Here is a 26708-nt window from a genome sequence, read left to right on the forward strand (position 1 = left end):
TGACAATAGCAAGTATTTATTTCTTAGCAGGTCAGAAGCAGTGACAAGTGTTCAAGTTTTAGCAACCACTGCCAAATGCTTTCCTGGTGGGTGGGCTGTCAACAGCCTTCAAGAACAGCAACTAAGAACACCCACTTCATCACACATTTGCCATTTAACAGTCTTAGTAAGACAAAACCTTTGTTAATCTGTTGGCCAAAAAATGGTGTTTTTTTTTAACTATTCACAAATTTAGTAGACATTCAACATTTCTTCTTCTCTGAATTTTTTGTTTACACTTATTTTATATTTATTTTCTTCAACTGAGATGAAAACTTGGAGCTTTGTTCCTCCTTTTGGATGAAACACTGGGTTGACCAAAAAGTTTGTTTGGCTTTTTCTGTACGATATTACAGAAAAACCCAAAAGATTTTTTTGGCCAACCCAATAGATTTCTAAGGGTCTTCCCTGGAAGCTCAGTTGGTAAAGAATTCACCTGCAATGCAGGAGACACCAGTTCGATCCCTGGATTGGGAACATCCCCTGGAGAAGGGACCAGCTACCCATTCCAGTATTCTGGCCTGGAGAATTCCATGGACTGTATAATCCATGAGGCTGCAAAGAGTCAGAGCAACTTTCACTTTCAATAGATTTCTAAACTGCTAGCATGATTTGAAAGTGTGCCTGTGACTTCATTTCCTGTCCTGAGGACTCCAGGTGACTGGGTCTCATCCCTTACTTCTTCCACAAAAACTCATGAAAAGGGCCATATTCAGGGAAACATTTTTATCATTTAATTTTCCAATTTTGAAGTTATTTCTAAACTAAAAGGTCATTTTCCCCCCCTGAAAATCTGTAGGCTATACGAGGAGATCAAACCAGTCAATCCTAAAGGAAATCAACCCTGAATATTCATTGGAAGGACTGATGCTGAAGTTGAAGCTCGGATAATTTGACCACCTGATGCGAAGAACTGACTCATTGGAAAAGACCCTGATGCTGGGAAAGACTGAAGGCAGGAGAAGGCGATCACAGAGGATGAGATGGTTGGATGGCATCACTGACTCAATGGATATGAGTCTGAACAAACTCGGGGAGACAGTGGAGGACAGGAAAGCCTGGTGTGCTGTAGTCCATAGGGTCACAAAGAGTCAGACATGACTTAATGACTGAACAATACGCATAATGAAAAGAAAAGATTTAGGATTCTGAACCTAAAGCCTTTAGAACCTTAAAGGTGCTTGAAAAATTGAGGGAAAACTCAGAGCGTGTCAGAAGGAAGTTGCCTGGTACCCCAGAGATGTTCCCTGGGCAGCACACACAGTACGGAGGAAAAGGCAAGCCCCCTTTACCTTCCCCATGTTCCCTCATTCCCAAATGCCAAGGTTTTGGAAACTGCAATTATTTCATTGCTCCCTTAATCCAATCCAGGGAGAAGACAATAAAACATGGAACATATAAAAACCTCCTCTAAAAATACATTATTAGATTAGCCAACATGGGGCAATTTTCTACAAGCTTTTATGCGGTCAGTCCTTTCCCATCCCCAATTACTTATCACGTCCCAACATCTGGCCCTGACTGCAAATGAGTTGGGTTTTGGTCCCCCACCTCTATCCCCCATCAAAGTCAGCCAGCTCCAGACAATAAAAAAAGGAAAAACTACCCAAGTGTGTGTCATATCTTTCAATCAATGCACAAACATTTCATTATTAACATGTAGCTAAAAGGTTCCCAACAAGTTTGGCTTTATAACTGGGTACAGGGAAAGGGCCTGTGGTTTGCCTACTGCCAACAAAAACCCCAGCCAACCTGCCCTTGGTTTTTCTGAGAATCTCAAAGCCATCTAGCCAACCAATGCACTCCGTCCTCAATTTCTGCAACTCCACCTCTGTATTTTTCTACATCCTCTTCAACTCGGGCTCGCCTGCCAAGTCAGGAGGACAACGCCTACTGTTTGGTAGATGGAGGTGTGTGTGTGTGTGGGGGTGTGTGTGTGTGTGTGTGTGTGTGTGTGGGTGGGTGGGTGTGTGTGTGTGGGTGTGTGTGTGTGGGTGTGTGTGTGGGTGTGGGTGTGTGTGGGTGTGTGGGTGTGTGTGTCTGTGTGTCTGTGTGTGTGTGTGTGTGTGTGTGTGTGTGTGTGTGTGTGGAGTCTGATGTGGGTTCTGCCTGAGTGATGGGCCACGCTGCAGGACCAGTCCTGGTGATAGCACCTGGACGCCTGACTGCAAAGCCTGAAGCTAGTATCTATCCCTGACTACCAAGCTTTTTTTTTTTTTTTTAACTTCTCTGTCTTTGGCTGCGCTGGGTCTTCCCTGCTGCACTCGGGCTTTCTCTAGTTTCACCAAGCGGGGCTACGCTCCAGTTGCGGTGCACAGCCTTCTCACTGCAGTGGCCTCTCTTGCTGTGCAGCACAGGCTCTAGGTGTACGGGCTTCAGTACCTGCGGCTTAGTTGTTCCTTGGAATGTGGAATCTCTCCTGGACTAGGGATCGAACCCATATCCCTTGTGTTGGCAGGCGGATTCTTAACCCCTGGACCTGGAAGTCCCCTACCTCATCACCACACACCTGAATACTGCTCTCTGTGGGCACCGGTTACTTCCTGATTAGTGACTTCCTAAAGCTGCTTTTGACTTCTCAGTCCTCTCATCGCCTCTCTCTGTGGCATCTGACCCTGAGGATACCCCCGCCCCTCTCTCTGCCCTCCAGCTTCTGTGCCATCACAGCACCTAAGCTCTCCTCCCTTCTTGGCAAGCGCTCCTCTCCATTCTTCCTCAGTGACTGCTCTGCTCTGATATTCCCCTTCCTTTCTTCTCCCGCTCCTTGCATCATCCTATTGCTTCAGTTTCAACTATCCCCTTAATATCCCCTCAAATTCAAGGCGCCACCAATGAGATTAAGCAGTTCCTCCAAGTGAGAGCCTCTGATAAACTCGTGTGGGCCTTCATTGCTCAAACAGTTCACGATAAGCATCCGTCCAGCACTGGGGAGGGAAAGATGGCAGAGCAGGGCCCTACGTGCTCCAAGTCACCCCCCAGGTCATCCAGGCTCGGACATTAGCAATTACCTGTGACATCAGCCACCCCCTCCCTCCCTCTCTCCCTTTCTCCCTTCCTTTCCATCCTTCCATCTACCATCTCTCCAAGCACAAATTCAAGCAACCATGCCAGCCTCCCACATCCTACCCTTCCCTCCCATTCAAATATTCTAAGCCCCTTTCACCTCACCCCTGGACTCCCCTGAGCGTCCCAAGCATTCTAGCTCCTCCCAGGTCCTCTCCCCACAATCATTATTATCCTTCTAAGCACAAGTACAAGTCACACCACCTCCCAGCAGAACTTTGGATGGTTCTCTGCTGCTGCTGCTGCTGCTAAATCGCTTCAGTCGTGTCTGACTCTGTGTGACCCCATAGACGGCAGCCTACCAGGATCCTCCGTCCATGGGATTTTCCGGGCAAGAGTACTGGAGTGTGTTGCCATTGCCTTCTTCGTTGGATGGTTCTCTGCTGTCTCTTAAATAAGGCCAGATTCCTTCACTGGCTTTCAAGGTCTGGCCCTTTGTCTTTCCAGACCAATGGAAGAACTTGCATTGCCCAAATGGCCCTGACCTTTCCCTTCCTCCATGCCTATGCTCTCCCTGTGCTGTCTTCTACCTCAAGACATGGGTGCAGAACTACCACTTTTCATTCTAACCACCTTACTACTTTTAAGTTTTTTATTATCAACAAGAATTACTTTGTTACAATATTGCTTGTTTTTATCTTTTGGGGTATTTTGGCCAGGAGGCATAAGGGATCTTAGCTTCCTAACCAGGGATCAAACTCATGACCTCTGCACTGGAAGGTAAAGTCTTAACCGCTGGATTACCAGGGAAGTCCCTCAGCCAGAACTACTTTGAACTAAAGAATGGTGAGTGACAGGGACCAATTTGAAACAATTTCCTTTACCTGCTTTTCTTGACCATGCCAGCCCAAAACAATTTTTCTACTCTTTTTATTCTTCAAATTTTCCTCTGAACTATCTTGACTCTTAACAAGAACCTTCCTAATGGTCTGTACTAACATGACTTCTTCCTCACTCACTTTTTAAGTCCTTCAGGGCAAAGTTGGTTCTAATTCATCCTAACTCTCACAGCCCCTTAGTCATTGCCCATGATAAGTCCTCAATAAATATCAGATGAAGTCAAGGAGTTACGACCTTATCTTAAGGATGCCAATCTGAATTTCCCCAGCTTAGCCAGTAAAAATGGACTCTAACTTGGAATATAAGTAGGATCTTTGTATAATGCATTTTCCAGGGAGATAATCATTTAAATTCCTTTTTTATGCCACAATTTTGGTGGTAACTCTGCACATCACTGTAAAGCCTGGGACAGTTTGCGCTGTAGGTTAGATGTGTGTGTGTACAGGCACTAACCTACTTTCTCCTCAAGATTCCCTAGAAGTGAGATCAATGAAGAATGAAACCAACCTAAAACTTTCCAAAATTATAACAGAGCAAGCAGGTATTGCCTGCCGGATCCACCCGCTCAAAGAAAAGGGACTGACAAGGTCTGAGTCCCTCCGCAGAGTCTGTCACCAACTGTCAGTCACCCCAGCAATCTAAGTGCCAAAACTTCAGCAACGCAGACAGGGCCCTCGTAAATGCTCATTCCATGTGAAAAGCCCTCATTAAACCCTGAGTTATATTTAGAAAAAAATGGAACAGAAGTTATATTTAGATGAAATGACTTAAAAGAACTTTCCCAAAGGCAGCATGTTTATACTGATCTTTTATACTGATCTTGCAAAAGAAAAAGTTTGACTGGGCTTTTACATACAACTCCAAAAAAACCCCAGAAAACTTCGCTAAATATACACAAAGATTTCTGCTTCGGTTCCTCTGTGTCAGACATCAGCAAGACTGCCCATGGGATGCAAAGGACTTAAAAAACGGGCCCACGTTTAGAAGACAGAGGAATTGCATACAGAAATTTGAATTGTGATGGCCTGTATGAATATGTATGAATAACTTGGAGCTTGAGCTGCACAACAGTAGTTCTAAAATTTATAAAGAGGACCCCAAACTATCGATTTCCTCAGTGATTCTGCCTGCCACCGTTCTTTTCCCAAATGTCGTTAGCACTCACACTACAGTCACACTCAAAACTCCTATCACTTTGTAGCTCGCTCGCTGAACCACACTCCAAGTTTTCTCTTTGGTTCTGACTTGTCAGACTATTTTTGACATCTGCTTTCTTCTGTGTTGACTTACATTTTCCTAACAAAATTCTAGTCAACAGCACTGAGGTGGTTTAGTAAGCTGGTGAAGTCTTTTCATGAATGAACGTATAATTTTGGGTGACTCTTGGAAGGAGTGAAAGGTGGTTTGCGGCAGTTAGTCCTCTCTTCACAGGCCACAGGGTCCCCCGGGGTTCCAGAGGAGAATGAATCACGGCTCAGAGGCTTGGCACACGCCCCAGGTTAAGGGGACCTCTTCTCTAAAGAGGCTCAGGAAGAGGCCACTTCCCAGCCAAGCCAGAGTGGAGGGCAAAGGTAACAGCGGGTGGGGAGGAGACAGCCAGATTGGAGGACTGGCTCGCCCCCAGTTGTCCCGGAAGGAATTTTGCCAGTGGGTGAGGGTGCTGCAGCCCTGCTATTTGCCATTCCTAGGGTCAATTAATACCCTGAAAACACTCCAGCCAAATCTCATTTTTGCCTCTGGTTTGGTATTTCCAAGCAGAAGAGAACTGAGGTTGCCCGGTTTTATACCACTTATAGACCTTAGAGCAGCCAGCCCAGGGCTGTGAAACTTGGAGGTGAAACCAAAAAAGATCAGAGAACAGGTCATACATTCCAGGCACCACTCCCCTCACCCTTCAGCCACCTTCCTCCCCCTTCTTTCCTCCCAATATCCACCTAAAACATTTTACCAGGCAGGGATCCCCACAGAGGGCCACTTTGTCTGCACCTATAGTTTGCCTACAGTTAGAATCACATTAATTTCATTAATATAATCATTCAGCAGAAAAGCATCATCTCAGTCTTAGAGTCCAGACAATCCAGTACTTAACTAACAGTCACTGATGCCCAAAGATAGGATCAAATTAGCAGGTTCTACTGAGCTGATATAAACACAGGAAACTTCAATGAACTCTATAACCAGGCAGGTCAAAGCCCAATGACAGACACATAAGGGGCACAGAATTGATGGAGGCATTGAACTTACTTCTGAAAGGGCAATTCACCGGCGAGGCAAGATAGAAACAGAAGAGGGAGATGAGACATACCAAGTCTCCTAAGAAGGGTAACAGGGAGAGGGTGAGTGTACTTGGAGGCTGAAAAAGCAGGATGGCAACATGGGCTCAGGCAAGGGACAGCTGAAGGGACGAGCAGGAAAAGTCAAAAGCATGCAGAGGGGGAAAGTTCAGCTTCCTCCAAAGAGGACTCCAAAAGTCCCATGCAAGTCTGGATACAGTAATCAGAAAGCCCCAGGACCAAAAAGAAGCAGCCTTTGGGAGCTCTTAGTAAAAGAAGACGTAAGATGGTAGAAAGAAAAAAAAGTGGTAAAAGATGGTAGCAGGAAGGAGGGGACTGACACAAACAAAATTTGTCCCACTTGGGTTCTTGAGGGGGAGGGGACGGGCAGCATAGGAAGACAGGGCGCTGTCACCATTCTGTCACCAGAAACCCACTCCAGTATTCCTGCCTGGAGAATCCCACGGACAGAGGAGCCTGTCGGGCTACAGTCCATGGCAGAGAGTCAGACACGAATGAAGCTACTGAGCATGCAGTGAGAAGGGGAAGAAAGAGCCAGATCCGGTCAAATAACTGGTGATATTTGGAACATTTCTGGTGACTTTATCTGCATCAGGACATGGATCTGGATCGGTGCTGAGTCACAGAAATGCCAAACTCCTTTTCCCAAACACCTAAAGGTAAAAGGGAGAAAAGGGACTGCGGTAGTGTGACCTCATACACAGTTACAGAAACCCTACTAAAACCTTCAGAACTGAATTACATCTGCGGACACCGAGGAGAATCTGTGAAAACCTAAACAAAGGCTTGTTTTGCTCAACTTTTACTCACACCTTCTTTCTTTTTATATGAATGAGAAAAAGCAACAACCAGATGCCCCGTTTCAGCTCATAGTCAAGACTTATATTTGGGAGGTCCCAGGATGCTCCAAGGCAGGGCCAAGGATGCGGGGTCTTCCCTGCTTGAAAGGGGAAGCTGTGTGGCCCCACTCCGCTTTCGGTTGGTCAGAGTCCTCAGCCTCCACTTGCACGCCCCAGGGGCCTGCCGAGCGACCCCTCTGAACCTCCGCACACGTCTCCGCTCTCCACGGACCGCTGGACCATGACAGCAGGGACGGTCCATTCAGCACCGGCGTTTCCCAGGCAGCCCTTTAATTGTGATCGTCGTTGAAGGACAGCTTGAGCATAAAGTGAGTTTGTCCGGCCAGTCTTAAGGAGCCAAACACCTCCCACCCCGAATCAAGCACGAACTGGCAGGCGCTGGGAAACTGGGCAGGAAGCAAGGAGAACCACTGTGCTGTGCGAGGCGCCCAAGCAGGGCGCAAGAGCCTGGCACATAGTAGGTAGGCGTTCACCCAAGATCTGCCAGCGGACCTAGCACCTGGGCTGGAGGCCCTCGGCTGGGGTGGCAGCTCAGGGCACACACACAAAACCCGGCCAGCCCAAGGGGCTGCAGCCCTCGCGACGCGGGGGGCGGGAGTTAGAGCCTGCGAGGGGGCGAAGGAATCCGCCCTCATTTGCACGTCGTCTGGGGCCCGGTCAATTTGCTTAATCACCGCTCTAAATGCCAGCGCGCAGCACACAATGCGCGCCCATTAACAGGTTTAAAGTGTCGCAGCGCTCGCTTTAAATGAGAAAAGCCGGCAACAAAGGGGGAAAAAGCCAAGTTCCTCAACTTGAAGAATGCCTCGATTCGCCCTCGAAATCATCTCGGCGAGTTTAAAATCCCGAGCTCTACAGAAAAGTTGAGGCCCCAGCGCGCGAGGGATGGGGGTGGGGAGGGGGTGTGTGTATGTGTGTGTGTGAATAACCCGCCACGAATACTGAGTTTCTTAGAAACCGACTTCTAGCTGCCCAGTGAAGCTGGAGTCGCGGGGTAGCGTCGCCAACCCACCTCCCCGGCCCCACTGCCCAACTGCCAGGGAAAGCGGACCGATTTCCAGGAAGAAAGCAAGACCACCTCCCCCCTCCACGCCCCGCTTAACATACACTCCCGCCCAACCGGCACAAATCCAAGTTTTTCGCTAGCGCGAGCAAAGAATTCTGAACACCAAGGAGAACGCCAGAAGTGGACCCCGAAGCTGTTCCCCAGCCAAAGGGGAGAATGTAAGGGAATGTTCCAGGCACTCCCAGCGCAGCCTAACCCTCGACTGCCGGAGTGGTTCAGCTCCATAAGCAAGTTCTGTCCGGGATCTTCCTGGGACGGCCCCATCCCCCACCCCGTCGCCTAGCCCGGGGGCGCATCTCTCGAGCCCCGACCGCCCGCGCGCCCGGGCGCGGCGGGACGGGCACTCACCGTGCGCGCTCCTCCGGGAGACAGGGGTCCGTTGGGGAGGTACGGGCTGCTCAGGTCCGGGATCATCAGGAACGGGTAGCCAGGGTAGGGGGGCCCCTTAAAGAACGCGCCGTCCTGGGGCCTTCTCACTGCCGGTAAAACCAAAGCGGGGGTGAGGCCGGGGGCCCTCGCGACACCGCCTTGGTAAGGGGTCCCGGGGTGGGGACCGGGAATCCGAGCGCCCCCCACGCGCGCCCCAGGACGGCTGAGGCCGACCGGGGCGAAAAGCAGGGGCACGGCCACCGGGGCGAGGGGAACCTAGGGCGACCCGAGCCGAGGCGCCGAGCGCTGCGGGGCCGGGAGCCGGGGACAGCCCGGACCCGCACGTACCTTCGGCGAAATAGTCCCGTGGCTTCTGGAAAGCGTCCCGGGCGGGCTGCGGACGCCTCTCCGCCTGCGAAGGAGACACAAAGGCGAGGGCGGGTGAGCGGGTGCTGGGCCGGGGTCCCCGGGGTCGGCCGCGGGGGCTTCCTTACCTCCGAGTCCGAGCTGCTGCTCTGGTTCTCCGACTCGTTGACCAGGGACGACTTGACTTCGTCCAGGTCCCGCTGCGCCGACGCGCTGTCGCTGCTCGGCTCCTGCTCCTCGCCTCCCTCGTCCTGGAAGGGGATCAGCTCGTCGTTGGCCCCGAGGTCGTCCCCTCCGCCCGCTGCCCCGGCGCCCGAGCCGCCGCTGCCGCCTCCCGAGCCGCCGCCGCCGCCGCCGCCGAGCTGGGGCATGGTGGGGCCGCGGGCCGGGGCCGCCGCTCTCCGAGCCCCTCGCCGCCCGCGCCCGGCCCGGCCCGGCGCCCGCCCCTCCCTCCCTCCCGTTCGCCGGCCTGCTCCGCTCGCCGCCCCGGCGACCGCAGCAACAAAGTTTTGACAGGGCGTGGCCCGGAGGGAAGCGGGGACGGCGCGACCGGACGGGGGCGGGGGCGGCTCGGCTCGGGCCCCTAAGGCAGCGCGGAGCCCGGGGCTCCCTAACTCGCTGGCTGCCGCTGCCGCTTGCTCCGCCGGGGCGTCCCAGCGCCTGGCCCGCCGGGGAGGGGCGAGCGGGGAAGGAAGGAGGGACCGGCGCGCGGGGCAGGGGGGCCGGAGGGAGGAGCCCCGGCTGCAAGCTGACACCCGCGCGCCTCGCGGAACGCGGAGAGCCCCGGCGCGCACACACTCGCCCTCACACTCGCACTCCGCTCGCTCACACCTTCCCGGGCTGTGCCTCCCCGCAGTGCGCGCACGACCTGGCCCCCAGACTCACCCAGACCCCTTCCCCGAGCCCCATCCAGCACCCCGGCGGGCCTGCCCGCGCCGGGCTCTGGGCCGACAGCTCGGGTCCCGCCCCCACCCCTAGACATCACCTAACTTTCTTCCCGATAACCCCCAGAACTCCGCAGCAGCTCCACACCCCCTCCCACCGGATCCGCGCGCTAGCGGGCGGCACTGCCCCCTGCGGGAAAGCTTCGGACCCGCAGACGCGCCGGGACCTTCGGTGCCCCGAGTCCTCGAAGCCTCTGGATCCCTCCCGGCTTGATCGCTCTCGCCTGCCTAGGGTAGAGGATTAGAGAAACGTACGGCGCCCCGGAATATGTCCGGCGGCCTCCCGCTCCTCTCTTTCCTGTGGGGTTCCAGCGCGCCCCCCACCCCGCCCCAGTTCAGGTTTTCAGCTTTGTTCAAGTGTCCAGAGTCACCCAGGCTGAAATCCCCAAAATCACCTTCGCCCCATAGTTCCGGACCGGGTGCTTAATCGAGTAACTCGCGGTGCTGGGTTCAGAAAGACTTCGGATTTGATTCGTTGCGAAGGAAAATGACCCAGTGATCTCTGAAGCGTTCACGAAGCTGCCTTGGGAGCCAGTGATGGTATGATAAATGCCCAGCCGGCCTCATCCTAAAGAAATGCCAGATGCCGTATCAAGCATCGTCTCTCCACCCAGTTCGGCAAAGTTTGAAAAAGTGAATCTTGTGTCTTCCGCAGTAGGGAACTATTGGTGAGAGCATCTGTTTTAAAAGGGAGAATCAGTTCAGTTCAGTTCAGTTCAGTTCAGTTCAGTTCAGTTCAGTTGCTCAGTCGGGTCCGACTCTTTGCGACCCCATGAATGGCAGCACGCCAGACCTCCCTGTCCATCACCATCTCCCGGAGCTCACTCAGACTCATGTCCATCGAGTCCGTGATTCCATCCAGCCATCTCATCCTCAGTCGTCCCCTTCTCCTCCTGCCCCCAATCCCTCCCAGCATCAGAGTCTTTCCCAATGAGTCAACTCTTCGCATGAGGTGCCCAAAGTACTAGAGCTTCAGCTTTAGCATCATTCCTTCCAAAGAAATCCCCGGGTTGATCTCCTTCAGAATGGACTGATTGAATCTCCTTGCAGTCCAAGGGACTCTCAAGAGTCTTCTCCAACACCACAGTTCAAACGCATCAATTCTTCGGCGCTCAGCCTTCTTCACAGTCCAACTCTCACATCCATACATGACCACAGGAAAAACCATAGCCTTGACTAGACGGACCTTAGTCGGCAAAGTAATGTCTCTGCTTTTGAATATACTATCTAGGTTGGTCATAACTTTTCTTCCAAGGAGTAAGCGTCTTTTAATTTCATGGCTGCAGTCACCATCTGCAGTGATTTTGGAGCCCCCCAAAATAAAGTCTGACACTGTTTCTACTGTTTCCCCATCTATTTCCCATGAAGTGATGGCCCAGATGCCATGATCTTCGTTTTCTGAATGTTGAGCTTTAAGCCAACTTTTTCACTCTCTTCTTTCACTTTCATCAAGAGGCTTTTTAGTTCCTCTTCACTTTCTGCCATAAGGGTGGTGTCATCTGCATATCTGAGTTTATTGATATTTCTCCTGGCAATCTTGATTCCAGCTTGTGTTTCTTCCAGTCCAGCATTTCTCATGATGGGAATACTTAAAACAATTTTAAAGACGACTGAGAGGCGTTTTCTCCAGCGACGTGTACGCATATGGTCAAAGTCACAGATGAAAGTTCCAAGAAGCTCTGTGTGTGTGTGTGTTTAATCGCTCAATCCTGTCCCACTCTTTGCGACCCCAAGGACAGTAGGTTCTTCTGTCCGTGGGATTTCCCAGACAAGAATCCTGGAGTGGGTTGCCATTTCCTACCCCAGGGGATCTTCCTGACCGAGGGATCCAACCGGCCTCTCCTGTAGGTAGATTCTTTACCACTGTGCCACCTGGGAAGTTGAAACCATGAGGGAGGTTTATAAAGAGTTCTGAGTCTTTATTACAGTGAAAGTCCGTGCAACAACCAGCTCCGGAGAATGAAGCAGGTTAAGGATGCAGGAATGATTGTGAAGAAAGATCCTTAAGTAAAAATGTATATAGTACCCTCTCTTCATTTTTCTTCTTGAAAAATGACATACTGGCATTTGTTTATTCATAGAAAAAAGTGTGAGAAGATGCACACCAGATTATTATCAATAAATATTTCTGGGAAAGGGGATAAGTGAGAGGAGAGGGATAGTTTTGTTTTCTGCTTTCTACATATTATATACAGCAAGCAGATATGACTTACCTATATTTTCACACAATTAATATATAAATATAGTCTGATAAAGCTTCTTCAAACAATAGGGCTACATCTGTGATCAGTGTCTTGAGTAAAATGTGAGACTTCAGACTTCCCTGGTGAGTATTTAAGAGTCCCACTGCCAATGGGGAGATATGGGCTTGATCCCTGTTTGATGAAGATCTCACATGCTGAGGAGCAACTAAGCCGGTGGGCCATAACTACTGAGCTGGAGCTCTAGAACCCAAGAGCAGTAACTGCTAAAGTCAGTGGGCCTAAAGCCTGTGCTCTGCAATAAGAGAAACCACCACAGTGAGAAGCCCACACACCTCAGAGAGTACCCTCTGCTCATTGCAACTAGAGAAAACCCTTGAGCCACAACTACTGAAGCTCACCCACCTAGAGCCTGTGCTTCGAAAGAAGAGAAGCCACTCAAATAAGAAGCCCAAACATCTCAATGAAGAGTAGCCCACATTCGCTGCAACTAGAGAAAAGCCTGAGCAGCAATGAATACCCAGCGCAGCCAAAACTAAATAAATAACATTAAAAAAAATTTTTTAAGTCAAAATTACTCTTTCCCTCCTTCGTACACCTCCCTGCAGTTAATCATTGTTACTAGTTTGGTGTCTATTCTCCCAGATAATTTCTCAAGCAGTTATGTACGCATGCAAACACATACACAAACATACTGTATATGTTTACTCTCATGGAAATAGAATTATACGGTTCATATTACTGCATGATATTTCATTTTTACAAGTTTTTAAAAGTCAGAAGGTTTTTCATGTGGTCCAGAAATAGATGAAAAACCCATTGCATCAGTTTCTCATGGTTGCTATAACAAGTCATTGCAAACTTGTTGGCTTAAAACCCCAGAAATATGTTTTCTCACAGTTCTCCATGTCAGAAGTCCAAAATGAGTTGCACTAAATCAAAATCAAGGTGTTGGCAGGATCACATTCCCTCTGAAGCTCCAGGAACAAGGTACTCCTTGCCTCTTCCAGCTTCTGGTAGCTGCTGGCACTCTTGCCATCTCATCACTCCAGTTTCTGCCTCTGTGGCCACGTTGCGTTCTCATTTGTCATTGTCAAATCTCATTCTCTGCTTCCTTCTTACAAGAAAGGACACTGTGATGTCATTTAGGGCCCGCTCAGATCATCTTGATTAATCTCCCCATCAAGATCCTTAACTAAAACAAACAAACAAACAAAAACAAACCCTTAACTTAATCACACCTGCAAAGACCCCATTTCCTTATAAGGTCACATTCACAGTTTACAGAGATTAGTACATAGACATATCTTTGGGAGTGAGCCATTATCAATCTACCACACCCATCAACCTCGAAGAAATACAAATTGAAACAGCAGAGAGAGACCATTTATCATCTGTCAGTTGGCAAAGGTAGAAAAAGAGAACAACACCCAGCTTTGGCCCCAGTGCTGAGAAACACAGCTGCTGGGCGTGCCCTTGTGTAATATTTCTGAAGAGAAGTGTGGCAATACCTGTGAAAAAAGTCTTTAAAAGTGTAAACCCTTTGACTCAACTCTGTGTTTTCTAGGATTTTGTACTTAGGAAATAACGAGGTACACGAGGAAACCCGTAGAACTGTCATTATTACAGTGAACAGCTAGAAACAACCTCAAGGTCCCCAAATAGGGAAATGTTAAATAAAATCCTCTTAACCTTATTTTTATTTTTTATTTAACATGATGTGGAGGCCGATAGGTCTTCCTGGGATTGACAATTGAACTGTATGTGGAAGAAGAAGATAAGAATGAGGGTCATCTCACAAAAAACAAACCTGTGGTTCCCAAAGAGGAAGAGTGGAGGGATAAATTTGGAGTTTGGGATTAAGAGGTACACACTACTGTATGTAAGATAGACAAACAAGGACTTCCTTGGTGGTCAACTAGTAAAGAATCTGCCTGCCAATACAGGGGCTGCTAAGTTGCTTCAGTTGTGTCCAACTCTGTGCGACCCCATAGACGGCAGCCCACCAGGCTCCCCCGTCCCTGGGATTCTCCAGGCAAGAACACTGGAGTGGGTTGCCATTTCCTTCTCCAATGTATGAAAGTGAAGTGAAAGTGAAGTCACTCAGTCGTGTCCAACCCTCAGCGACCCCATGGACTGCAGCCCACCAGGCTCCTCTGCCCATGGGATTCTCCAGGCAAGAGTACTGGAGTGGGGTACCACTGCCTTCTCCTTCTTCTCCAATGCAGGGGACACAGGTTGAATCCCTGGTCCTGGAAGATCCCACATGCCAAGGGGCAACTAAGGCCATATGCCACAACTACTGAGCCTGCTCTCTAGAGCCCGTGCTGTACGGCAGGAAAAGCTACTGCAATAAGAGGCCTGTGCACCACAACTAGAGAGTAGCCCCCACTACTAGAAGGACTAGGCAACTAGAGGGTAGCCCCCACCTCGACTAGAGAAGGCTCACAAGCAAAAATGAAGATCCAGCACAGCCAAAAATAATTAAAACCGAATAAATAAATATAAGAAAACCAGGAGGGACTTTGGGGTTATAGGTAAAGAGGGAAGATCTTTTATTAAGTAATTTTTCTTTATTTTTAAAATTCATTTATTTTTACTTGGAAGATAATTGCTTTACAATATTGTGCTGGTTTCAGCCAAACATCAGCATGAGTCAGCCATAGGTATACATCTATCCCCTCCCTCTTGAACCTCCCTCCCACCTCCCACCCCTCTAGGTTGTCACAGAGCAATGGTTTGAGCTCCCTTCATTTAACATGTCAACCATACATACACAAAACTGCAAAACGTGTAAGTGCACAGTTGAAGGAATTTTCATCAGTGGAACATGTTGGTGTCCACCAAGATGAAGATTAACAACAAACTTCATGCTCTTCTCATCTTTACCTTTCCCCAAAAGTAGTCCAGATCCTGACGCTTATCATGAGAGATTAGTTTTGCCTGTTTTTGAGCTACATATAAGTGGAATCATAAATTATTTTTAATCTTCTTTTGGGTAATATTATTTCTAGGTGAATGATGACACCATTGTGGTTATCTGGGTCATGAAGATTTTTTAAGATAGTTCTTCTATGCATTCTTGCCACCTTTTCTTAATACCTTCTTCTTCTGTTAGGTCTATGCCATTTCTGTCCTTTATTGTGCCCATCTTTGCATGAAATGTTCCTTGGTATCTCTAACTTTCTTGAAGACATCTCTAGTCTTTCCCATTCTATTGTTTTCCTCTATTTCTTTGTATTGATCACTGAGGAAGGCTTTCTTATTTCTCCTTGCTATTCTTTGGAATTTGAACTGGTGGCTCAGAGGTTAAAGCATCTGCCTGCAATCTGAGGTTAAAGCATCTGCCTGCAATCTGGGATACCTGGGTTCAATCCCTGGGTTGGAAGATCCCCTGGAGAAGGAAATGGCAACTCACTCCAGTATTCTTGCTGGGAGAATCCCATGGACGGAGGAGCCTGGTGGGCTAGAGTCCATGGGGTTGCAAAGAGTCGGACACGACTGAGCGACTTCACTTTTCTTTGATATTCTTTGGAACTCTGCATTCAAATGGTTCCCTTTTCTCCTTTGCCTTTCACTTCTCTTCTTTTCTCAGCTATTTGTAAGTCCTCCTCAGACAACCATTTTGCCTGTTTGCATTTTTTTTTTCCCTTGGGGATGGTCTTGATCACTGTCTCCTATATAGTGTCACAAACCTCTGTCCATAGTTCTTCAGGCACTGTCTGTCAGATCTAATCCCTTGAATCTATTTGTCACTTCTACTGTACAATTGTAAGGGATTTGATTTCGGTCGTACCTGAATGGTCTAATGGTTTTCCCTACTTTCTTCAATTTAAGTCTGAATTTGGCAATAAGGAGTCCATGATCTGAGCCACAGTCAGCTCCTGGTCTTATTTTTACTACTCTATAGAGCTCCATTTTTGGCTGCAAAGAATGTAGTCAATCTGATTCGGTGTTGACCATCTGATGATGTCCATGTTTGAGTAGTTTCACATTTTTTGGCCAATACAAATGATGTTGCTAGGAACATTGTTTTCCACATCATTGAGTAGTCACTTCTCTTGAATCCTAGAAGTGCAATTGCTGGGTTATGGAATATGCATTTGTTCAGCTTTATTAGATATTGCCAGTGAGTTTTACAAAATGATCATATATCAATTTACAATCCCACTAATAGTATACAATAGTTCTATCACTCTACATTCTCTTCCATATCTGGTACTGTCAATATATATTTTATTACCTTTAGCCATTCTGATGGGTGTATATTAGAAACTTATTATGGTTTTAACTCATATTTCCCCCAATGCCTAATTTTGTTGATACTTTTTCACATGCTCTTTGCTATTTGGATATTTTCTTTTGTGAAGCACTTGTTCAAGCCTTTTATCTATTTTTCTCTTGTTTAATTTTTTTCTTACATATTATCTGTATGAGTTCTTTGTATATTCTTGGAGAAGGAAATGGCAACCCACTCCAGTATTCTTGCCTGGGAAATCCCATGGACAGAGGAACCTGGCAGATCTTAGTCCATGTGGACGCACAGAGTCAAACATGACTGAGCAACTAACACTTTCTTTCTTTTTGTATATTCTGGACAGGAGAATCTTGTCAGACATATCTAATAGAAATATTTTCTTTAGGTCTGTGGCTTGCCATTTTACTTTACAAATGATGTCACATGAATAAAAATCAATTTTAATATAGTCTACTTTATCATTCTTTCTCTTTATTGTTAGTGCTTTGGATCCTATTTAAGAAATCTTTGCTCACACCAAAATCATTAAAATATTATCTATTATGTCCTAGAAGCTTTGTTGATTTACTTTAAGTTTAGATCTACAATCCATCTGAAATACATCTTTGTGTATGGCTTGAATGAGAAGTCAAGGTCCTCCCTTCCATACGTATGGTTGCCAATGCCATCCTTTCCCCTTCCATTGCCATGGTGCCTTTATCATAAATCTTAACTGTAAATGTGAGTCCGTCTTTAGACTTCTCCCTTAGTTCATCTGCCTAAACTAGCACTACATACTAGCATATGTAAAAAGTCTTGAAATCTGTCAGTATAAGTCCTTTGGCTGTTCTTCAAGATCATATATGTTATTTTTGGGCTTTTAAAGGCCTTGTTGGTTTTTTGTTTTGTTTTGTTTTGTTTACAGCACAGTATGCGGTCTTAGTTCTCAGACCAGGGATCAAACCCATGCCCCCTGCGGTGGGAGAGCAGAATCTTAACAACTGGACTGCCAGGGAAGTCCCACCACATTGTTTCAAAATGTAGGTTTTATTATTATTGATGTACCCTGGAGAAAGGCATGGCAACCCACTCAGGTATTCTCGACTGGAGAATTCCATGAACAGAGGAACCTGGCGAGCTACAGTCTGGGGGGTCACAAAGAGTCACACAGGACTGACGGACAGACCAGGAGATGACTTTCTTTGAAAGATAGTTTGTTACTCACAGTTCCAAGGGGGCAGGCAGGCAAGGCCATGCAGGGCCACATGAAGAAGCAGAGTTGATTAGGATGCAGAAGGAGCAAGGAAAAAGCATGGGCAGGAAGACTTATTGTGGTTTTTCATGGGAAAAAAATGGCTGAGACAAGGTAAGCAAGCTAAGCAGGTTTGGGATTGGCTTGTTTGAATAAGTTTAGCAAGCTCTGGAATATATGATCTGTCTTGAGCTATCTGGTTCCTGGCTCTGGGATGATTAAGGCAAAGAATTACTGTCTAGAGTTTAAGAGCCCAGTGAAAGTCACTCAGTCATGTCCAACTCTTTGTGACCCCATGAACTGTAGCCTGTCAGACTCCTCGGTCCATGGAATTCTCCAGTCCAGAATACTAGAGTTGGTAGCCATTCCCTTCTCTGGGGCCCAATGAGAACCTAGTAAAGATAGTAGTTGGAGAAGGGGGAGAAGGCTTTGGGTTGGTTGATTTGCATGTGAAAGGCTGATCCATGGTGATGGTCATTTGCTATCTCTAGAAAGCAGCTTGCCTTGGGAGGGGCAGTCTCTCCTTGGGGATTAGGAAGGCCCCCAAGATATGAAAGCATCATAAAATACAGAAAATAAAAAACATGATTAGTATACACGTAAATTTTAGAGTCAGCATGTTAATTTCTACAAAAAACATCTTCTGGAAATTTTTATTAGCTTTGTATACTGAATCTATAGATCAATTTGAAAAGAATTAATATTTCTACAATATTAAGTTTTCCTATGGATGAAACCAGAATATTTTTACTTTTTTTTAGCTTTATTTTTTTGAAATTATTTTTCCATGTCCTGCGTTTTTGTTGCTGTGCACAGGCTTTCTCTAGTTGCAGCACTTAGGCTTCACATTGTGGTACCTTCTTTTGTAGAGCACAGGTTCTAGGGCTCACAGGCTTAGTAGTTGTGGCTCAAGAGCTCTAGAACATAGTCTCAGTAATTGTAGCACATGTTGGCTTAGGTGCCCTGGGCATATGGAATCTTCCTGGACTAGGAATCAAATCCATATCCCTTATTTTGTCAGGCAGAGTCTTAAACACTGGACCATCAAGGAAGTCTAATTTTTTAGTCTTCTATGTTGAGATTTGCATATCTTTTGTTCAACTGTTTTCTAGGTGTTTCATATATTTTAATGCTTTCTAAATTGTATCTTTTATTTTCTCATTATGTATTGCTAGTGTGTAGAAATACAATTGATTTTCCTTATTTTGAGCTTGTGCTATCACATGAGCTGGTAATTATTCCTGTTTTTTTTTTTTTCTATTTTTTGGAAGAGTTTATATAAGACTGTATGTGTATCAGTTCAGTTCAGTTCAGTCGCTCAGTCGTGTCCGACTCTGCGACCCCATGGACTGCAGCATGCCAGGCCTCCCTGTCCATCACCAACTCCCAGAGTTTACCCAAACTTATGTCCACTGATTTGGTGATGCCATCCAACCATCTCATCATCTGTTGTCCCCTTCTCCTCCTGCCCCCAAGCCCTCCCAGCATCAAGGTCTTTTCCAGCGAGTCAGCTCTTCACATCAGGTTGCCAAAGTACTGGAGTTTCAGCTTTCAGCATCAATCCTTTCAATGAACACCCAGGACTGATCTCCTTTAGAATGGACTGGTTGGATCTCCTTGCAGTCTAAATGACTCTCAAGAGTCTTCTCCAACACCACAGTTCAAAAGCATCAATTCTTCAGGGCTCAGCTTTCTTTATAGTCCAACTCTCACATCCATATATGACTACTGGAAAAAACATAGCCTTGACTAGACGGACCTTTGTTGACAAAGTAATGTTTCTGCTTTTTAATATGCTGTCTAGGTTGGTCATAACTTTCCTTCCAAGGAGTAAGCATCTTTTAATTTCATGGCTACAATCACATTCTGCAGTGAATTTGGAGCCCAGAAAAATAAAGTCAGCCACTGTTTTCACTGTTTCCCCATGTATTTGCCATGAAGTGATGGGACTGGATGCCAAGATCTTCGTTTTCTGAATGTTGAATTTCAAGCCAACTTTTTCACTCTCCTATTTCACTTTCATCAAGAAGCTCTTTAGTTCCTCTTCACTTTCTGCCATAAGGGTGGTGTCATCAGCATGTCTGAAGTTATTGATATTTCTCCCGGCAGTCTTGATTTCAGCTTGTGCTTCCTCCAGCCTAGCATTTCGCATGATGTACTCTTCATATAAGTTAAATAAGCAGGGTGACAATATACAGCATTGATGTACTCCTTTTCCTATTTGGAACCAGTCTGTTGTTCCATGTCCAGTTCTAACTGTTGCTTCCTGACTTGCATACAGATTTCTCAAGAGACAAGTCAGGTGGTCTGGTATTCCCATATCTTTCAGAATTTTCCACAGTTTATTGTGATCCATACAGTCAAAGGCTTTGGCATAGTCAATCAAGCAGAAATAGATGTTGTTCTGGAACTCTCTTGCTGTTTCGAAGATCCAACAGATGTTGGCCATTTGATCTCTGGTTCCTCTGCCTTTTCTAAATCCAGCTTGAACATCTGGAAGTTCACGGTTCATGTATTGCTGAAGCCTGGCTTGGAGAATTTTGAGAATTACTTTGCTAGCATGTGAGATGAGTGCAATTGTGTGGTAGTTTGAACATTCTTTGGCATTGCCTTTCTTCGGGATTGGAATGAAAACGGACCTTTTCCAATCCTGTGGCCACGGCTAAGTTTTCCAAGTTTGCTGGCACATTGAGTGCTGCACTTTCACAGCATCATCTTTTAGAATTTGAAACAGCTCAACTGGAATTCCATCACCTCCACTAGCTTTGTTCGTAGTGATGCTTCCTAAGGCCCACTTGACTTCACATTTCAGGATGTCTGGCTCAAGGTGAGTGATCACACACCATCATGATTATCCGGGTCATGAAGATCATTTTTGTACAGCTCTTCTGTGTATTCTTGCCACCTCTTCTTAATATCTTCTGCTTGTGTATGCTTGCATGCTAAGTCGCTTCAGTTGTATCTGACTCTGTGTGACCCTATGGACTGTAGCCTGCTGGGCTCCTCTGTCCATGGGATTCTCCAGGCAAGAATACTAGAGTGGGTTGCCATACCCTCCTCCAGGAGATCTTCCTGATCCAGGGATCAAACCCGGGGCGTTTCTTGCATCTTCTGCATTGCAGGCAGATTCGTTACTGTTAAGCCACCAGGGAAGCCCTTCTAATGTTAGTATAGAGGAATCGTCTTTCTTTAGTGTTTCACCTTTATCTTCTTTCATCCTTTAACTTTCGATTCCCTGTAACCTCAGATTACAAGTTTAGGTATTTTAAGTAGCGTATAGTTGCCTTTTAAAAATATGATCTAAGAATTTTGTCTTTAAATTTGGAGTATTTAAATAACTTATATTAAAATTTTATTTATTTATTTATTTTTAGCTATGCTGGGTCTTTGTAGCCGTGCAGGCTTTTCTTTAATTGTGGCAGGCGGGACTACTCTTTAGTTGTCCGACTTCTCAATTCAGCGGTTTCTCTTGTTGAGGTTCTAGGGCTCTAGGGCACAGGTTCAGTAGTTGTGGCACATGGGCTTAGTTGCTTCACACCATGTGGGATCTTCCCAGACCCGGGATTGAACCCATGTCTCCTGCCTTGGCAGGCAGATTGTCTACCACTGAGCCACTAGGGAAGCCCAGTAATTCACATTTAATAGAGGTACCAATACATTTAACTTTGATTTACCATCTTAACGCTTTTATTTTCCTGTTTGTTCTTTAATATTTTTCCTCTTTACTGCTCATCACTTTGTTAGTAACATGTTCTTTAATGATTCTGTGAGTATTATCCTAAAGAAGATAATATGTATCCTTGAACTACTAGAATAAACCTTAATACTTTTACAATATCTCAGCTAACCTTGGTACAGTTATTTTGTGGGAGTCAGGGGGACCGAGCTGTGACACAAAAGGGATCTAACCTTTGCCCCCTGGAGTGAAAGTACAGAGTCTTAACCACTAGACCATCAGGGAAGTCCCAATCCCAGTACAGTTTAATTCCATTATCTGCTGTCTGCCTTTTGTGCTATTGTTGTCATGTGTTTTAATTCTACATGTACTTTAAACCACACAAAATATTAGGTTATTGTTCCAAACAATCAGTAGTGATTTACATTTACTTGCCCATATCCTTGTCTATGTTGATGCTTTTCATTACTTCCTGTTTCGTCATGCTCTTACCTGGGATCATTCTTATTCTTCTTGAAGAAACTTGCTTTAACGTTTCTTCCAGAAAAGGTCTGATGGCAATAAATTCTCACCGTTTTGGGTGTTCTGTAGTTTCCTTAATTTTGCCTTCATCTTCATTTCAGTTCCAAAGTGGACGTGTCTATTTGTCAAAGTGCAACTTGTGTATTCTGTATCATAGCTGCAAGGGAGACTGGGAGAGTGAAAGCAACAAGAGCAGTCTTAGGTTAGGCTCTCAGGAAACAGATTCTGAGAAGGTGATTCGTGTGCAGGTTCACTGGGCAATAATCTCAGGCGCAACATCTGTAAGTTAGGGAAGGAGGCAGAGTTGAGTCAGATGGAAAAGTTGAACTGCAAAGCAGTTGCAACAGAGGGCTCAGTTGATCTCTAGATCTGGAGCCCTAGAGCTGGAATATTCCTTTAGACTTGCCCCCAAATGAGGTAAGAGGCCAGGCGTTGTACTCTCATACTGACTAGTCATTGAATGTGCTGTGCTTAGTCGCTCAGTCGTGTCCAACTCTTTGTGACCCTATGGACTGTACCCACCAGCTTCTTCTGTCCGTAGGATTCTCCAGGCAAGAAGACTGGAGTGGGTAGCCATTTCCTTCTCCATGGGATCTTCCCCATCCAGAGATCAAACCTGAGTCTCCTGCATTGCAGGCAGATTCTTTACCATCTGAGCCACTAGGGCAGTGCAGTGAAGTCATTGAATATGGACTGCCAAAAGAGTAGGGGCACAGTCTTGGGCAAGATCTCTCTCTTTTGCCCAGAGAAGTTTCTTGAGAAAGAGTCAGCTGTGAGCCACTGGCAGCCCATACTTCTAGCAGCTGAGGAAAAGAGCATTTCAGTCCTAAAGGGGAAATTTTGTGTGACACACTACAGATGCACTGCAGTCTATACCTTGCACCACTTACATTTGCTTCTTTTGTATGGTCAGTTTGCTTCATCTGGAAACAGCTCCAGGGTTCTGAGTTATCTTCTTTCCTGGGGAAACCTTTGAGAGAAAGGTTAGTGGGACGAAATACACCCCTCACTGCTTCAGCTATCTCAAGCCATAATCTCTAGTCTAGCCACATTCTAGTCTCAAATTCCAGCTTTCTGTCATCTTCAGTCTAGATAGCTTATCTGGTGGGTGGCCCAGAGCCTCATTACTGGGTGGTTTGAGCCCACAGTTACTATGCTTTTCTTAGACTTTGGCAGCATCCCTGTCCATTTACCATAAATATCGGGCAAGGCGTACCAAAAGATTTCTCGTCAATCACTTGGGTGTAAAATGCATTCTTCCCCACCTCCACTGAGTAACAGTAACCCCATTGCCTTCTGATGATCACAAACATTTAATTACTCCTGACAGTATGGTTATTCCTTTCCTTTCTTGCTAGTTTCTTGGCACGAGGAGCCCAAGATGATGGACAGTAGTGTAGGGAACTCTTACCAAGTCCCCTGGTGGAAGCAATCCCCTCTGGAAACCAGATCTCTGGGACTGAAAACTGAGGGGATGTGGGGCTTCCCTGGTGGCTCAGTGGTAAAGAATCTGGTTGTCAATGCAGGAAGCAAGGGTTCACTCCTTGGTATGGGAAGATCCCACATGCCACAGAGCAACTAAGCCCACGAGCGACAGCTACTGGGCCTGTGCTGTAGAGCCTGGGAGCTACAACTACTGAAGACTGCAAGCTCTAGAGCTCGTCCTCTGCAATAAGAGAGGCCACTGCAATGAGCAGCCTGCACACCAGAACTAAGGAGTAGTCCCTGCTGTCTGCAGCTAGAAAAAAGCCCATGCAGCAACAAAGAGCCAGCACAGCTAAAAATAAATGAAAATTAAAAAAAAAAATTGAGGGGGTGGGAAACTTACATTCCCTAAATGGGCCAATGAGAGTGATGATAGGTGAGACCACTGCTACTTACATCTCTTGGTTTCCAAACTCCTGTAGTCTGTCTGTTGCGGACACAGTACTATATAATGAACATTGATTTAGGGTATATACTGCATCCTGGAAGACAATGTCACATTCCTGTCTGGTATCATCTCTAAGCTAGTACCTCAGCTGTATCTTCAAAATGCTATTCTATCACTTTAGGGGTCCAGAAACTTCTGAGTGCTGTAGTATGTGTTATATGAGATTAGTGGGTCCCACTGTCACATAGTGATTTCAATACCTCCCTTGCTATAAGTTAGGTTTCTTGGTCAGAGGTGAAGAGGGGATGTTATGCAGAATTGCCTACTGGCAGGTCACTCTTAAGTCATCAGATAGGGTGCTTCTGAAGGCACTGCAGGCAGAAAAGCAAGACTGTAATCTGGAACAAATGTTAATTCTTGTCAAGATGAAGCAATGCACCTTCCAGAGGGGTCCAATGGTCAGATTGGGTCCAAGTGGCTGGTTGGTCTCCTTGAGGAATGGTGCTGTCTCAGGGACCCAGCATAGCCCTCTGCTGCTGGTTGATAGGGCATTGCATAGCAGTAATGCTATGGTGGATGCGAGCTCATGCTTTTAGGCTCATTCATAGCCACCAATAAACTGGGGAAAATTCTGAAAGAGATGGGAATACCAGACCACCTAACCTGCCTCTTGAGAAATCTGTATGCAGGCCAGGAAGCAACAGTTACAACTGCACATGGAACAACAGACTGGTTCCAAATAGGAAAAGGAGTTCGTCAAGGCTGTATATTGTCACCCTGCTTATTTAACTTATATGCAGAGTACATCATGAGAAATGCTGGACTGGAAGAAACACAAGCTGGAATCAAGATTGCCGGGAGAAATATCAATCACCTCAGATATGCAGATGACACCACCCTTATGGCAGAAAGTGAAGAGGAACTAAAAAGCCTCTTGATGAAAGTAAAAGAGGAGAGTGAAAAAGTTGGCTTAAAGCTCAACATTCAGAAAACGAAGATCATGGCATCCAGTCCCATCACTCCATGGGAAATAGATGGGGAAACAGTAGAAACAGTGTCAGACTTTATTTTTCTGGGCTCCAAAATCACTGCAGAATGTGATTGCAGCCATGAAATTAAAAGATGCTTACTCCTTGGAAGGAAAGTTATGACCAACCTAGATAGCATATTCAAAAGCAGAGACATTACTTTGCCGACTAAGGTCTGTCTAGTCAAGGCTATTGTTTTTCCAGTGGTCATGTATGGATGTGAGAGTTGGACTGTGAAGAAGGCTGAGCACCGAAGAATTGATGCTTTTGAAGTGTGGTGTTGGAGAAGACTCTTGAGAGTCCCTTGGACTGCAAGGAGATCCAACCAGTCCATTCTAAAGGAGATCAACCCGGGGATTTCTTTGGAAGGAATGATGCTAAAGCTGAAACTCCAGTACTTTGGCCACCTCATGTGAAGAGTTGACTCATTGGAGAAGACTCTGATGCTGGGAGGGATTGGGGGCAGGAGGAGAAGGGGACGACCGAGGATGAGATGGCTGGATGGCATCACCGACTCGACGGACGTGACTCTGAGTTAACTCCGGGAGTTGGTGATGGACAGGGAGGCCTGGCGTGCTGCCATTCATAGGGTCACAAAGAGTCGGACACAACTGAGCGACTGAACTGAACTGAACTGATAGCCACCAACCCTTCCACAATGGCTATTCCAACCCTGAGCTGATTGTGCCAGCACTGGGATGGGTGAAAACAGAGGTTCGCTGACATCCACTGATTGAAGTGTTCTGTCTGATGGCTCTTCTGGGAGTAGATACTGAAATGTGGTACAAAGACATTCACATTCTTTCCCCCTTTCTTAGGTTCATCAGTACCAGGAGTTGGCAAACTAAAGCCCACAGACCAAAGCCACCTACTGCCTGTTTTGTAAATAAAGGTTTATGAGGGGATTTACCTGGTGGTCCAGTGGCTAAGACTCTGCACCCCCAATGCAGGTGGCCCAGGTTTGATTCCTGGTCAGGGAACTAGATTCCACATGCCACAACTAAGAATTTGCATGCTCAACTTAAAAAAAAAATCCTGTGTGCTGAATTCCTGCATGCCGAAACTAAGACCTGGTGCAACCAAATAAATAAATATGTATTTTAAAAAGGTATATGGGAACAAAACCATGCTCATGTATTTACATAGCATCCCTATGGCTGCTTTTGTACAACAGCAGAGTGAATAGTGGCCAACAGTAACCATATGGCCAGTAAGTCTAAAATACTTCCTTTAACCATTTACAGAAAAAGTTTCCAAGCTGTTGATCTACATACCTCCATATATCTCCTGTTCACAATCTTTCAAGCAGGTCCTTGATCTAATGTGCCACTGCCTTTAAGTCTGTATGCATTTTCATCTTGGGCCTTTTGTCTTTCCACACAAAGTAGAGGACCAGATATACCACCCAAAACTCTGACCCTTGGGAGGGCTTCCCTTCAGTCCTCTTTGAGGATCACCCCTGAGTGAGAGTGTACAGTATCAGCAGCCCATTTTTGGTTTGCACTGGGGTATTCAGACAGTTCACCCCAGAGTCAGTCCTGGACTTTAGTCTCACCACCCTGCAAACAAACTCAGGAAGAGGCGTGAGTGCAGCAGTGGACAATGACATAGTGTTTTAGAGCACTTGCATGTGCAGATTACTTTGTCTTTGGCCCCTCCATGCTATGCTATACTTCAATTTTTAAAAACATTTATTTAATTTTGGTTGTTTCGGGTCTTATGTGCTGCTCACGTGATCTTTGTTGCAGCCCACAGGCTTTTCTCTAAGCTGTGGCGTGCAGGCTGAGTAGTTGCAGTGCACAAGCTTGGTCTCCCCTTGGCATGTGGAATCTCAGTTCCCTGACCAGGGATCAAATCTGTGTTCCCTGCATTGGAAGGTGGATTCTTAACCACTGGACCACCAGGGAAGTCCCAGTAGTTCAGTTTTGTAAAGGATTGCTGCTGGGCTCACTCAACCTTGTAACTTAGTAAGTCTTCTAGAAACCAAGCTCATGGTAGGCCACTTGGTCATGTGATGTCACACAGTCACATGTTGCCTCTCTATGGTGATACAGGAACATGCCAGGAGCTGTTTATTC

The 26708-nt window shown here is 46.4% G+C and overlaps 1 protein-coding gene across 1 annotated transcript in view; it reads right to left on the reverse strand.

The window, feature by feature from the left end:
- Positions 1-9268, reverse strand: part of TCF7L1 (transcription factor 7 like 1) — a 193618-nt gene extending 184350 nt beyond the window's left edge. Inside the window, exons 1-3 of the mRNA XM_040224332.1 lie at positions 9026-9268; positions 8880-8943; positions 8511-8638 (exon numbers count right to left, since the gene is read on the reverse strand). Of these exons, the coding sequence (XP_040080266.1) occupies positions 8511-8638; positions 8880-8943; positions 9026-9268 (435 nt within the window). The remainder of the gene's footprint in view (positions 1-8510; positions 8639-8879; positions 8944-9025) is intronic.
- Positions 9269-26708: the final 17440 nt, after the last annotated feature.

The sequence above is a fragment of the Oryx dammah genome, unplaced genomic scaffold, assembly GCF_014754425.2.
Source record: "Oryx dammah isolate SB20612 unplaced genomic scaffold, SCBI_Odam_1.1 HiC_scaffold_25, whole genome shotgun sequence".
NCBI lineage: Eukaryota > Metazoa > Chordata > Mammalia > Artiodactyla > Bovidae > Oryx > Oryx dammah.